This window comes from Odocoileus virginianus, chromosome 13 (genome assembly GCF_023699985.2).
Source record: "Odocoileus virginianus isolate 20LAN1187 ecotype Illinois chromosome 13, Ovbor_1.2, whole genome shotgun sequence".
NCBI lineage: Eukaryota > Metazoa > Chordata > Mammalia > Artiodactyla > Cervidae > Odocoileus > Odocoileus virginianus.
In genome coordinates, this window is record NC_069686.1 from 11,676,240 (window position 1) to 11,689,968 (window position 13,729).

The 13,729-nt window shown below is 37.5% G+C and overlaps 1 protein-coding gene across 4 annotated transcripts in view; it reads left to right on the forward strand.

Moving 5' to 3' along the window:
• Window positions 1–13,729, forward strand: part of SESTD1 (SEC14 and spectrin domain containing 1) — a 139,788-nt gene that overhangs the window by 102,324 nt on the left and 23,735 nt on the right. For all 4 annotated transcript variants that reach the window (XM_070475940.1, XM_020903883.2, XM_070475941.1 and 1 more), the window contains one exon: window positions 10,055–10,177. In XM_070475940.1, the coding sequence (XP_070332041.1) occupies window positions 10,055–10,177 (123 nt within the window). The remainder of the gene's footprint in view (window positions 1–10,054; window positions 10,178–13,729) is intronic.

A 13,729-nucleotide genomic window follows, 5' to 3' on the forward strand; every position in this document is an offset into this window, starting at 1 on the left:
TCCAGTAAAGCTTCACAAGGACGAGGGGGCTCCTGACAGTCCAGTGGTTAAGACTCCAGGCTTCTAGTGCCCAGGGCGCCGGTTTGATCCCCGGTCGAGGAACTAAGATCCCGCATGTCATGGGTGTGGCTAAAATGCGAGGAACTAAGATCCTACATATCATGGATGTGGCCAAAATAAAAAATAAATAAAAAGTAAAATTAGATTATTAAAAATTAAAAAAGAAATGGCAGGCTAGAATTGTCCTGCAGGCAGTAGTTTGCTGACCCCTGACTAGAGCATTAGGGAATCACGGGGAAGAAGGCTTGAAAGGAAGGAAGGAATTGGATCATTGAAGATCTTGAATTCCAGGCAAAATGATTCAGGCTCTATCTCATGATAACTACATACAAACTGAAACTTCCTGAGCATGTGTTAATTATATATAACTTTTTCTACGTAATATATTCATAAATTAAAGATAGCTTTTATTAAACTCAGATGAACTTTATCTAAGTAGCTTGAGAGTAGCTTTGAAAACCATAAAGATGGAATAGCATAGCGGTATAAAGTGCCCTGGTCACCGGTGTCCGCCTTCTTCTGCCACATCCAAGTTATTTGATCTTGGGAAGGAAGTCTCAGTGCCCTAGCTTCCTCCTCAGTAAACTGAGGAAAACAACATCAGTAATAATAACACCTAGTTAATAGGGCTGTTAAAAGAGATTAAGAAGATTTAATTTAATAAGTGTTTAGTGCCTGGCACATAATGAGTTTTTATTAATAATAGCATTTTCTCACCTATTAAAAGAAAATGAGTATCTATTATACAATGGTGTGACATTGTGCCTGGTGGAATGCAATGGTGAGTAAAAACAGACAAGGTCCCACTCTATGGTACAAGGTTACATAATTACAGAAATAGCTGTAAAATTTCAACCATGCCAAGTCCCAAGGACAGTGAAGGGAGGAAGCTTGAGAAATAAGACAGTATCAGAGATGAAGCATTTCTGACTTGCAAGACTTAATGGACGGTGGTAGTCTCTAGTTAGGGAACTTTGGACAGGGCTTGGGTTTATGTGCAGATGGGAAAAGTGTGGAAAATCATGAGTTTGACTTTAGACATGTTTAGACATTTCAGGGGACTTTGAGACAGCTAAGAAAAGATACATAAAGGTAGTCCCAAACAGGTCCAGAAATGAGAATTCTGGGCTTGTGTATCATCTGTGTATGAAGAGTAATTAAAACATTCATGGGGTGAGTTGCCCAGGAAAGGAGCTGAGAGTAGATGAGAGGAGGGCTTTTTAACTGAGCTTTCAGGAACTCCAGCATTTAGTGACAAGATAGAGGAGCATATTCCTAAAGTCAGTGAAGGATTGGCCAGAGATGAAGAAGAAAAGTATAAAGAGCTATGTATTGTGAAAACCCAAAGAAGAAAACATGTCAGGGAAGGAGTTGGGAACCCTCTGAAATGCTGCTGAAAAGCGGAATAAGAAGAAGACTGAATGTATCCACTGAGAATCCATAAGATCCCGGTTGTTGGTGACGGCAGGGCAGGCAGTGGCAGGGCCAGGAGCACGTTGGAGTGAACTCAGGTTTGAGAGTGGAATGTGGTCGAGGAGACGCTGAGTGTAGAGAACTCATTGAGAATGTTGTCTCTGAAGGAAAGATGAGAAATAGAGCAGTGCCTAGAAGTGGGAGTGTGTTAGTTTGCTAGGTGTGCAGTATTGAAATATTACAAGCTAGCGGACTTAACAGAAATTTGTTTTCTCTTTGTTCTAGAGGCTAAAAACCCAAGATCATGGCGTTAGTAGGGTTGATTCCACCTGAGGACAGTGAGGAAATGATCTGTGCCAGGCCTCTCTCCTTGGCATGTTGTAGCCTTCTTCTCCCGGTTTCCTCACATCATCTTCCCTCTGTACCTGTCTCTGTTTGAACTTTGTCTCCTTTTAAGAACACCAGTCAGTTTAGGGCCCACTTTAATAACCTCATTTTAATTTAACTGCCTCTTTAAAGAACCCTGTCTTCAAATAAATATTTGTGATTACATCCTGAAGTACTGGGGCTTAGGACTTCAACGCATTGGTGGAGGGCTTGAGGACACAGTTCAGCCACCAGCTGGAATCAAGCGTAGTTTGTTTGTCTGTTTTTGTAATATGGAAAACTAAGAGGCTTAGATTGGAGGAGGAAAGTTTCTGTTTGGAGGGAGGAGTTGAATATGCTAGAGAGAAAGAATAATTAATACTGTCAAGTTTGTGACAAGGTGGAAGTGAATGGACTCCAAAGCAGAACTGAAAGGATTAGCTTTAGAATGGAAGAGAGAGAACTCCGTTGTAACAGCAGGGAAGTGGGTGGGATGAATTCAGAGTTACTTCTGTGTATGTCAGGCATTAAGAAGATGACTGAGTTCCTGACTGATGAGGTGTTTTTTGTAAGGTAAGAGACAAACGCGATCTGCTTTGTGGTAGAGGTTTGGAGGCAGGGCAGGGGTGGAAGCAACAGTGGTTAAAGATGATTAGAGGTTTAAATGAAGTGGGAATAATTCAGAATTTTTTATTTTTTTGGAGATTGTAAGAGTGAAATTACCATGCATGTATAGATGTGTTTTTAGATAGTGTTGGCCTTAATTTTATGGGGAAACTTTCTGGCCTATTCCTGTGAATATATGACTGGCTGTTAACGTGCAGACACTGGAGGATGTGGGTGATGGGGTTCCTCCAGCATTTGTGCTTTGTTCTGTGGGATCAGGAGCAAAGGTGTTAGTGCATTTTTGAAATGTTGGGCCAACTCAAATGGGTAAAGAGTAAAGAAACTAGAGAAAAGAGATGAGGATTCTTAAAATGATGGTGATGATGGCAATGAGTTTATCGTTAAAAACAACCTCATTTCAATTCCATTTTCTTTATGAGAATTACATGTAAATTAGAAAATTAATATTCACCACGTGATGTTTTCTACACTTTGTTTTTCACAGGTCACATTTTAGGGAAAGATCTATTTTTCTTGCCAAAATGATTACTTAAGTTTAGCTATTTAGTAATGTATCATGTCAGCACACACAGTATAAACTACCATCTTCAACCTTGCAAATTTGGGGGAAGTAAAATTTCTTGCTTATGTAAAAATAATCATGAAGTTGACTACCTCTGCTTATGTAGAATTAATGAAAGTTGAAATTTTCCAGATTTCTTTTTTCAGTGACTTTTCAATGAAAACATAATGAAGAAGAAACCAACAGCTCTAATAGATGGACTATATGATAAGTAGTAACCATTGCAGGTATCCATCACTTATTCTCCACAGTTCAGATTGGTAGCATTAGACCTCATATGGAATGCAGAAGTTCTCTATGTTGCTGCCACTACATTTTAAAATAAGATTTCACATGCTTCTGGATAGGAGGTGATACCACATCACTGAAATAAGCTATCGTTATTCTGATTATTTATTATGGCAGTAATTTTGACTAGCATTGCAGATATTTCTAGAATCATCTGTGTGATATTCTTACTTTGTAGAAAGGAACCATAGATGCAAATAGGATGCACTCTCAGTTGCATAAGTATGCAGCTGGTGGCTGTGATCCCAGTTCTCCATATTCTTTCTTCTGGCCAGATGCTTCACATTTGCTTGCTATGCTCTTCTGCCTGGTTTGACCTCATATACATCTAGAAATTCTCTCATGTAGTTTTTGGAAGTCAGCCTGGCCGGGAATAAATGTTAGATAGTCACATACATTTTTGGCCTCTTCAGATACTATCATGGTGGATTTTAAGAGCACATCTCCAAGGTTATACTTTGCATATAAACGTAACCATCTGAGAGGTTACATTGATAAGGATTATGGGTGAAACTGTGTTTGCTTTAATATTCGTATGGACTGAGCAATAGGTCCTGATTGAAATTAAGTTAACTAATTAACCCATTTTGGCAAACCACCATCATTAATGCATTTACATGCACTTGTTTACTGGGGCATCAACCTCAATTTGCATCATTTTTATTAGAAATAGTCATACATTTATGGTGTGCCCGTTACTGATGGTGCATTCTAAGGGAAATTACTTTCAGCATATGTTAAAACTATATGCACATGTGACTGTATAACTGAGTTTGTGTGTGTGTGCATGCCAAAGAGATGTCTTTGCTGTACTTAAAGTTTATTTTTAAATTTATGGCCCTTTGAAAGTTCTCTGCTAATGAGTTGTTTTTCCCCAGTTACCATGATTTGTAATAACCTGCTTCTTTTGTTTCTAGAGTTTATATGTTTTCTAGAGTTTTAAAGTTTAAATAATACTGTCTTAACTTTTTAAAAATAATGTACATTTTAACATTAGTTAAAATTTTTGAGTTAATTTCATTCTATCCTTATTTTTAGAATTTAGACATTTTCAGTGAAATAATTTATCACTTGTTTAAAATACTTAAATGCTACTATATAGCTTTTATATTCATAATACATCATAATAAATGAAAAGCAGATGAGTCCCCCCAGGTGAATGGAAACTTGTTTCAAAGTGTTTACATGCACTTACTTAAAACACTTAAATGCTCCTACTTAAAACTGTCTCTCTCTCTTAGATTGATTTGTTTAGGGGGAGGGTCTGTGGAGAGTCTTCACTGCTGCACTCCATCTTCCTCTTGTTGCAGGGACGACAGCTGCTCTTGGTTGTCGTGTGCGAGCTTCTCATTGCAGTGGCTTCTCTTGGTGCAGGGTCCAAGGTCTGGGTGCACTGGCTTCAGGAGTTGCAGCATGTGAGCTCAGCAGTTGCGGCTCACAGGCTCTAGAGTGCGGCGTTAGCAGTTGTGGTGCTCAGGCTTAGTAGTTTTGCGGCATGTGGAGTCTTCCCGGACCAGGGATCGAACTGGTGTCCCTTGCGTTGCAAGGCAGATTTTTAACCCTTGAACCACCAAGGAAGCCAAAAACTCTCTTCTTCTTTCCATTTTTTAAAAGCTAGAATAAAACAGTTAGTTCAGGGATTTGCTTAAGAAATACATGGATTTTATTGTAAAAATGTAGATGTGAGACAAAGTTTATAAAGAGTGATAAACAGAAGGAAGTTTTTCCTTCAGAACAAGTGAGAAAAGCAAAGAGACTGACAACTATCCATATCATCCTCTGTGCTCAAATATCTTACATAATGACTATAATTGTGACAACAGTTCTGTACAGTAGGTAGCATTGACACATCTTAAATGTGATGGACCAGAGTCTTTCACCTCCTAGGGGCAGAGCCAGAATTCAGATTTCAGAGTCATGTTTAGTGCTTTCTCTAGACCAAACTGCTTATCTGTCTCTTGTGAAAGAGTGATACTTTGCACAGGCTGGTGGACACAAACAGGAGCCTAGTACCCTGCCCCATCAAAAACAGCTCATACAAAAGAATAAAGCAGAAAATGTGGAGATGTTGAGGAACATTGTATTCTAAAGAGCATCTGCTGCTAGGGCTTTGCAGATGAATTTAGGACTCTGAAAACATGAATTTAACAAAGAAAATCATAGCAGTGAGGTTATTCCAGTGAGTCGAAAATAATACTTAAACTTTTTTTGTTTTTGCTCCCTAGTAGTAAGACCTTGTAGAAAAGGTAGAAGCTACGAATATATTAATATTTAAGATACTGGGACAAAAAAGGGGACAGGCACCAAAAGATAAATCCCAAAAGAATGGTATATTATTCATAAGCAAACATTCACAATTTATTTATTCTAATATTTAGAAACATACCTGAAGAGATTTCTATTTTAAACTTGGTGGAAGTATTTTAAAAGCAGTAGTCAGCTATGTAGAGTGCAAAACCAGAAACAGAAAGCCTGGTTGGGAGGCTGCCACAGGGATCTCGGTAAGGCCTGAAGCAGGCTTAGATGCAGTTTTATTTTGAAAGTCAAAACAACAGGATTCTGAGGGTATCAGATATGCAGGACGTAAGAGAAAAAAAAAAAAGGAGCAAAAAATGACTGAGAGGGATTTTGGCTTGAGAATATTGCTCCAAATTATAACTTTAAAATGTGTAATTTGTAATAATGCTTTTTAAAGTATTCTTATTATGTAGGAAGTTTCAAAATTAAAAAGAAATAGCAATAGTAATCACAAGAATGTTGTTTTATTTGGATCAACGGTGTAAGTTCAGACAAATCAGAAGCATCCAGGCCCTTGGAAATGAAAAAGAACTCTATTTAAAAAATAGATCAAAAGAAAAATAAACAGTTCAGTAGAAAACGTAAGACCAAAATCATCAGCATGAGATGAATTTTGAAAGATGAAAAAGAGGTCAGGAAGATAAGGGGCTGAAAGATTTCAGGCATCATGACAGCCCATATTGAGGCAAGGCTAGTGAGAGAGCATGGCAGCCTTGAGGAGCCCTGAATGTACAGGGTGGGCTTGGTTAAGGAGGAAATGGTGATGCATAGACCAGGGCCCACTATCCATGGCATCATATGACGTCGTATGCCATGCCAGCTAGCCATTGTGCTGCATCCCGAATGCCGCACAGAACCACACCAGGGGAGAGATTTCACCAAAGATGAGCATTCCGTCCACATGAAAAGGTTTTTATTTAGTACGCTGTTCTGCTTTTCCCCTCTGGTTATTAACAAACAGTAAGTCTTACTCTTTTTTTTTTTTAAGCTAATCTATGTTAGAAAATATAAAATCAAAAAGTAAATCATATCTACTTTGTTTCCAGAAAACTTTCCTCTAATTTTAGTCAACTTGGTATCATACACCTAGGAACTTACTAACATTCTTATGCTCTAACTAGTTTTTTTCTTAGTTACCGTCTCTAACACACTTTTGTAATAAACATAAATGATTTCAAATTAAATGTAATTATTACTACATTGTTTTGCTTGACTATTTACCCATCTCATCTCTTCCATTAAAGTTGAAGTAGGCTGAGGGCAAGAACCCCATTACAAGAGTTTTTTGGAAATGACAAAAAATATGTTGGTTGTCAGATACTATTTCTCCCAGAGCACCTGTGTAGGTGTTTCTCAAAATACTGCACTAAGACTCTCAGAAAATAAAAATTATAAGCAAATTAAAGCAATAGTATGCATATGTTGTGAAGGTTTATTTTCAGTTAAAACTTTCATGACTTGAATGTTTCATGCAGAAAGAAGTGTTTTAGAGAGTAATTTTATAATGTGTATTAGCCATTAACATTACAAGATCATTGGACCCAGGGTGTCATTGAAAATATTTTCTAAGAACACAATAGAGGATTGGCGAAAAATTCTGTTGCATAACTGCTGTATAATATTCATGTTTAAATTACTCAGATGCTCAACAATAGAGAACCGGAGCTGTGAAAACATCAAGTAATGTAGGATGTTGATGTAGGATGTAGGATGTTACCTACTTAGCTTTTAGTGGTGTTGGTTTATTGGATGGTTTGGTTGGACAGATGAGAGAGCAAGAGGGTGAGGCAGGCAAGGAGGTTGGCCTTCTTAAGGAAGAGGTTTAGAACCACTGAAAATTATAACAACTATAGCCACGTGGAAAGTGAAAAGCCCAAGAGAGAAATTACTTGTATTCTATGAGAATCGACTATAGCACTTAAATCTGGAGTAACATATGAAAATTAAATGCATGTGAAAAATTAATGAAAGGAAATACACATGATTATTCCTTAGGTTGGGGTTATTGTTAAGTCACTCAGTTGTGTCTGACTCTTTGCAATCCCATGGACTGCAGCATGCCAGGCTTTCCTGTCCTTGACTATATCCTGAAGTTTGTGCAAACTCATTTCCATTGAGTCGGTGATACCATCCAACTATCTCATCCTCTTCTCTTCCTGCCTTCAATCTTTCCCAGCATCAGGGTCTTTTCCAATGAGTCAGCTCTTCACATCAGGTGGCCAAAGTATTGGAGCTTCAGCATCCGTCCTTCCAATGAATATTCAGGACTGATTTCTTTTAGGATTGACTGGTTTGATCTCCATGCTGTCCAGGGGACTCTCAAGAGTCTTCTCCAGGACCACAGTTCAAAAGCATCAGTTCCTCGGCACTCAGCCTTCTTCATGGTCCAGCTCTCACTTCTGACTGCTGGAGAAGGCCTGGCTTTGACTGTAGGGTCCTTGGTGGGCAAAGTGATGTCTCTGCCTTTCAGTGCCCTGTCTAGGTGTGGCACAGCTGTTTTCGCAAGGAGCACGTGTCTCTTAATTTCATGGCTTCAGTCACCATCCCCAGTGATTTTGGAGTCCCAAGAAAATAGTCTGTCACTCTCCCATTTTTCTCCATCTGTTTATCATGAAGTGATGGTACCAGATGCCATGATCTTAGTTCTCTGAATGTTGAGTTTTAAGCCAGCTTTTTCACTCTCCTCTTTCACCTTCATCAAGAGTCTCTTTAGTTCCTCTTCATGTTCTGCCGCAAGGGTGGTGTCATCTGCATATTTGAGGTTATTGATATTTCTCCCAGCAATCTTGATTTCAACTTGAACTTCATCTAGCCTGGCATTTCACATGATGTACTCTGCATGTAAGTTAAATAAGTAGGGTGACGATATACAGCCTTGGTGTAATTCTTTCCCAATTTTGAACCAGTTCGTTGTTCCATGTCTGGTTCTGACTGTTGCTTCTTGACCTGGATACAGGTTTCTCAGGAGGCAGGTATGATGCGGTGGTTTTATATAATTATTAAAACTGCATAAATTCTTAGATTTTAAAGTAAATATATATTAACCTGGTAGTAGCTATGGAATGCACTATGGGTCTGTGATAAGATAAGCCTGTCTCATTGAGTCTCTAGTATTACTTTGCTGTGTGTGCATGCGTGTGTATGTGTGCATGCCTGCTTAGTCTCTTAAGCATGTTTGACTCTTTGCAGAGACATCCTTATTCATTTCTGGGGAGCTGTGCTAAGTTAAGATTTAGGGCATAACCATATATCTGTTGTTGAATTTCTGTTTTGAATTTAGCTTGCTAAGTAATAATTTAGCTTGGTCCAGCTGGGTACTATTTTTTTCTGTTAGAATTACTTCACTGTGTCTATGTAGTTTTAGAGTATATATGTTTATGGGTGGAGTAAGCAAACCCATTTTTCTTCTGCATGTGAATTTCATCTTCTTCTGTGTGAGATTTTTATCTTAACTGTCTAGCTGTATTCTCTTGAAAACGTGATGAAAATTACAATGTCAGCTGTGTTATTATGTCAGCAACACTGCTTGTAATAAAAATTATTCTGGGTCTGGATTGGAAGAACTGTTAATAACTTGGTGGAAGGCATGACTTTGCACATCTTTGAGCTCAGTGACTTTTACAATGGGCATGACACTTGTGTGGTATGAGGTTTTAATAGAGTGTCTCCCATATCAATACCATATGGATCCCATCTCCTGAACTGATGGACTGCTTCAGGGACTTAGCAAAAGAGAAACACCCAGTGCTGCTCTTTTGGCAAACTATAGTCTCCTCCCTACATCTTTCTGAGTAGACCTGGTGCCAATGGGACTTCAGATGGTCTTTCAGACCCCTCGAGTGTATTGCAGTAGTATAATTCTAATGTTTTTAATTTTAAGAGTGAGAAAAATAATATTTTATCTCTATATCAGTTAATTCTGTTTTTTCGATACTTTGGAAAGAACTCTAGATGATGAGTCAAGACATGTGACTCTTAGTTACTAAATAATGAGTTCTCTTACTTTGAACAAGTCACTTAATCTTTCTGAAACTCAGTTTTCTTATTAGATAAAAAAATTTCACAAATGTCATTTTTGATGCCCTTTCCAATTTTAAATCCTGTAGTTCTCTGATTTTCTTATCATCATAAGTTAGTTTTTAATCCTATCTTAGGGGAGCATCCCAGATTTTTTTGAACCTGGCAGATAATCAGGTAGCTGAAAGCCTAAGATGTTCTAGTGTACATTTTATCAAATTTAAGTTTGGGAAAGTTGTCATATTATAGCCGTATAGTTCCAAAAGAAACATTTACTATATATAATAAAATACAATGTTCAATAAAATAGAATTTAAAGAATTTAAAAATACTTGAGGAACCTTGGGAGGGGTAAGCCAATTAGAATGAAAGCTTGAAAAGTTTTTGATTATTTTAAAATTTCATCTTAACTTCCATTCATAGGTTGTGAACTGGCTTGAAGGGCCTGGATCAGAGCAGCTGAGAGCCCAGTGGGGAATTGGAGACTCCATCCGGGCTTCCCAAGCCCTGCAGCAGAAGCATGAAGAAATCGAGAGCCAGCACAGTGTGAGATGCTCTTTCCTCTGCAAGTTACAGCACTGTTGTCAATGATAATTTATAGCATGTGTGGTACTGAGTGACAAGTTGCTATGTACTTTGGTTTAGGGTCATAAAGTACAGTGTGGTTATCAAGTACATTGATAGCACTTGACCACTCTGTACATATTCATCACACGTTTGGTTTTGGTTTTTGGTTTAGAAACACAATTCATGTGAAATTTTAAAAACCACAGTAACAGAAGAAAGAGTGATAGTACATAAATAGAACCTTCATCTGTAGTCTTGAATTTTAAAAGTATTATCTCAGGAACAGGAGCTGTAAGTTAAATACAAATCATTGAACATTTTTTCTTCAGCATAAAAGGAAAAAGATCATGTTGGAACCTATGAAATGCATAAAATAATTCCGTTCAGTTCAGTCGCTCAGTCTTGTCCGACTCTTTGTGAGCCGCAGCACGCCAGGCCTCCCTGTCCATCACCAACTCCCGGAGTTCACCCAAACCCATGTCCATCGAGTCGGTGATGCCATCCAACCATCTCATCCTCTGTCGTCCCCTCTCCTCCTGCCCTCAATCTTTCCCAGCATCAGGGTCTTTTCAAACGAGTCAGCTCTTTGCATCAGGTGGCCAAAGTATTGGAGTTTCAGCTTCAGCATCAGTCCTTCCAATGAACACCCAGGACTGATCTCCTTTAGGATGGACTGGTTGGATCTCCTTGCAGTCCAAGGGACTCTCAAGAGTCTTCTCCAACACCGCAATTCAAAAGCGTCAATTCTTCGGCGCTCAGCTTTCTTTATAGTCCAATTCTCACATCCATACATGACCACTGGAAAAACCATAGCCTTGACTAGACGGATCTTTGTTGACAAAGTAATGTTTCTGCTTTTTAATATGCTATCTAGGTTGGTCATAACTTTCCTTCCAAGGAGTAAACATCTTTTAACTGGCTACAGTCACCATCTGCAGTGATTTTGGAGCCCCCCAAAAATAAAGTCAGCCACTGTTTTCACTGTTTCCCCATCTATTTGCCATGAAGTGATGGGACCAGATGCCATGATCTTAGTTTTATGAATGTTGAGTTTTAAGTCAACTTTTTCACTCTCTTTCACTTTCATCAAGAGGCTCTTTAGTTCTTCACTTTCTGCCATAAGGGTGGTGTCATCTGCAAATATTTAGATTTTTCAATTATAGAGTTTTATTTTTAGGTCACTTTCATGTACTAACTAGGAACATTGCAAAGACAATATATATACTGTGGGCCTTTCCATATCCACAGGTTCCACATATATCTGAGGAGTCAACCAACCAGAGATCGAAAATACTAAGGAAAAAATAATCCTTAGTTATAAAAAGCAAAACTTGAATTGCAGTGTTTTAACCAATAGGTGGCACTGCATTGTCACCTTGAGAACAGGTTGTCTGATGCAAGATGCATACATTAGCTTATGATGCTTAAGATGTTCTAGTATTAAAATTTTTCTTTTGGTAAATAAAAGTCAACACTTTAAAACATATATTGGAATTGTTCAGGTCTTATGAAACTGACAGATTTCTAGTATATTGATTACTTAATATAGGTAGAATTTGGAGAAACTTTTAATATGCCATTTTGGGTTAAAGCAATCTGTTAAATACTAAATTTTAGATTCTTTATAAAAGCATAATTCAGAAATAAAGCTAAAACAATCCCAAATCAATAAGGATTTTCAATACTAATATATGGAAAATTAAAGTCCTACTAATATGTAGTTCTTTATCAAGGAGCGTCAATAAGAAGTTTTCTTGATTTTTGAATACTAGGTAAGCACGACAGAAAATATTGAAGTGTATGGAAATGAGTGTATGATAATAAGGATGCAAAATAAAGTTTAAAGTATTTTAGTCCAATCATAAACCTTATTTTAGCTTTTAATACTGGTGATTGCCTCTCTTCTAGTATGTGAACACCCAGGATGTTTCTTACGTACCGTCTTAATCCAAATCCCATATCTTGATGGTGGTGTGTTTTTGTTTTTGTTTCATGTATGTATGTGTTTGGGGGTGGAATGGCTATGAAATAATCATTTTCTATGCAGGTAAATGTTTTTGAAAGGTAGACCATAGAATGACCATAACTGAACTGAATATAGCCTGTTCACCTAAGGTTCTATAAATTTTACGTTCCCTTATTTTCTAGGAAGGAGCATTTTGAATAAAATATATGTGTGTGACACACACACACACGCATATATATTTATATGTGTGTTTATATATGTGTGTACATAGTTATTTCTCTGTATCCATGGGTGCTACATTCTCAGATATGGAGAGCCAAGTACGAGACTTAAGTATCCGTAGATTTTGGAATCCCTGCACCAATCCCCCTCAGATACAAGGGACAGCCGTATGGAGCAGGTTTTCTCGACGTTGGTATTATTGATTTATTTATTGATAAATCTTTGTTGCTTTGCCCTCTCTGCCAAAATAATGAAGGAACTATGCCTGATTCTAAGACCAACCACTCCACTACACTCTATAGACTGTGTTACCTGTGCAGGGCTTTGCTATTGCAATTATCTTCTTTCTTTTCAAATGGATTATTTCCATCAGTGTACAGATACTGTATTTTACATTAAAAACAAAATATATGCTCAAGATATGTGTGTTTTAATATAAATTTATATATATAACAAATAATATATGAATTAATATAAATTGGCTATACTCTATCTTCTCATTTCCTCTTCTTTTTTTAATTGACTCTGATCAGGATTTATGTCCTTCCCACTCTTATCAGAATTTCAGTCCTTATCTTATTGGACCTTTCAGTAATTTTTAATAAAGGTGACCACTTCTCCCTCATTTTTTACTTCTTTCCTGAAACACACAGGTCCTTTTTGGCCTCTTCTGCTCAATCTCTTTCCTCTCATTGCCCTCTGAATTTAGGAGTGACCCAGGGTTCAGCTTTCCAAAGGCTCTTTTCTTCTAAACCAATACTCTTTGTGTTTGGATAATTTCATCTAGTCCCATGCTTTTAAATAATATCCATTGGCTAATACTTTGCAAATTAGTATCTTCAGCCTTGACCTATACCCAACTGCTAACAGTTTCATGTCTTGAAATTTTATCAAATTCTTTAATGAGCTCTAGTAGTTTTCTGGTGGTGTCTTTAGGATATTCTGTGTAGAATATCATGTCATCTGCAAAACATGACACTTTTACTACTACTTTTCCAATTTGGATTCCTTTTATTTCTTTTTCTTCTCTGATTGCTATGGCTAGGACTTCCAAAATTTTGCTGAATAAGAGCAGTGAGAATGAGCATCCTTGTCTTGTCCTTGATCTTAAAGGAAATGCTTTAAGCTTTCCACCATTGAATATGATGTTAACTCGGATTTTCCTTTGTGGTCTTTATTATGTTGAGGTTTGTCCCCTCTTTGCCTAGTTCCTGGAAAGTTTTTTTTTTTTAATCATAAATGAATATTTAATTTTGTCAAAAGAATTTTCTGCATCGAGATGATCATGTGGTTTTTATTTTCTAATTTGTTGATGTGATGTATCGAACTGATTGAATTGTGGA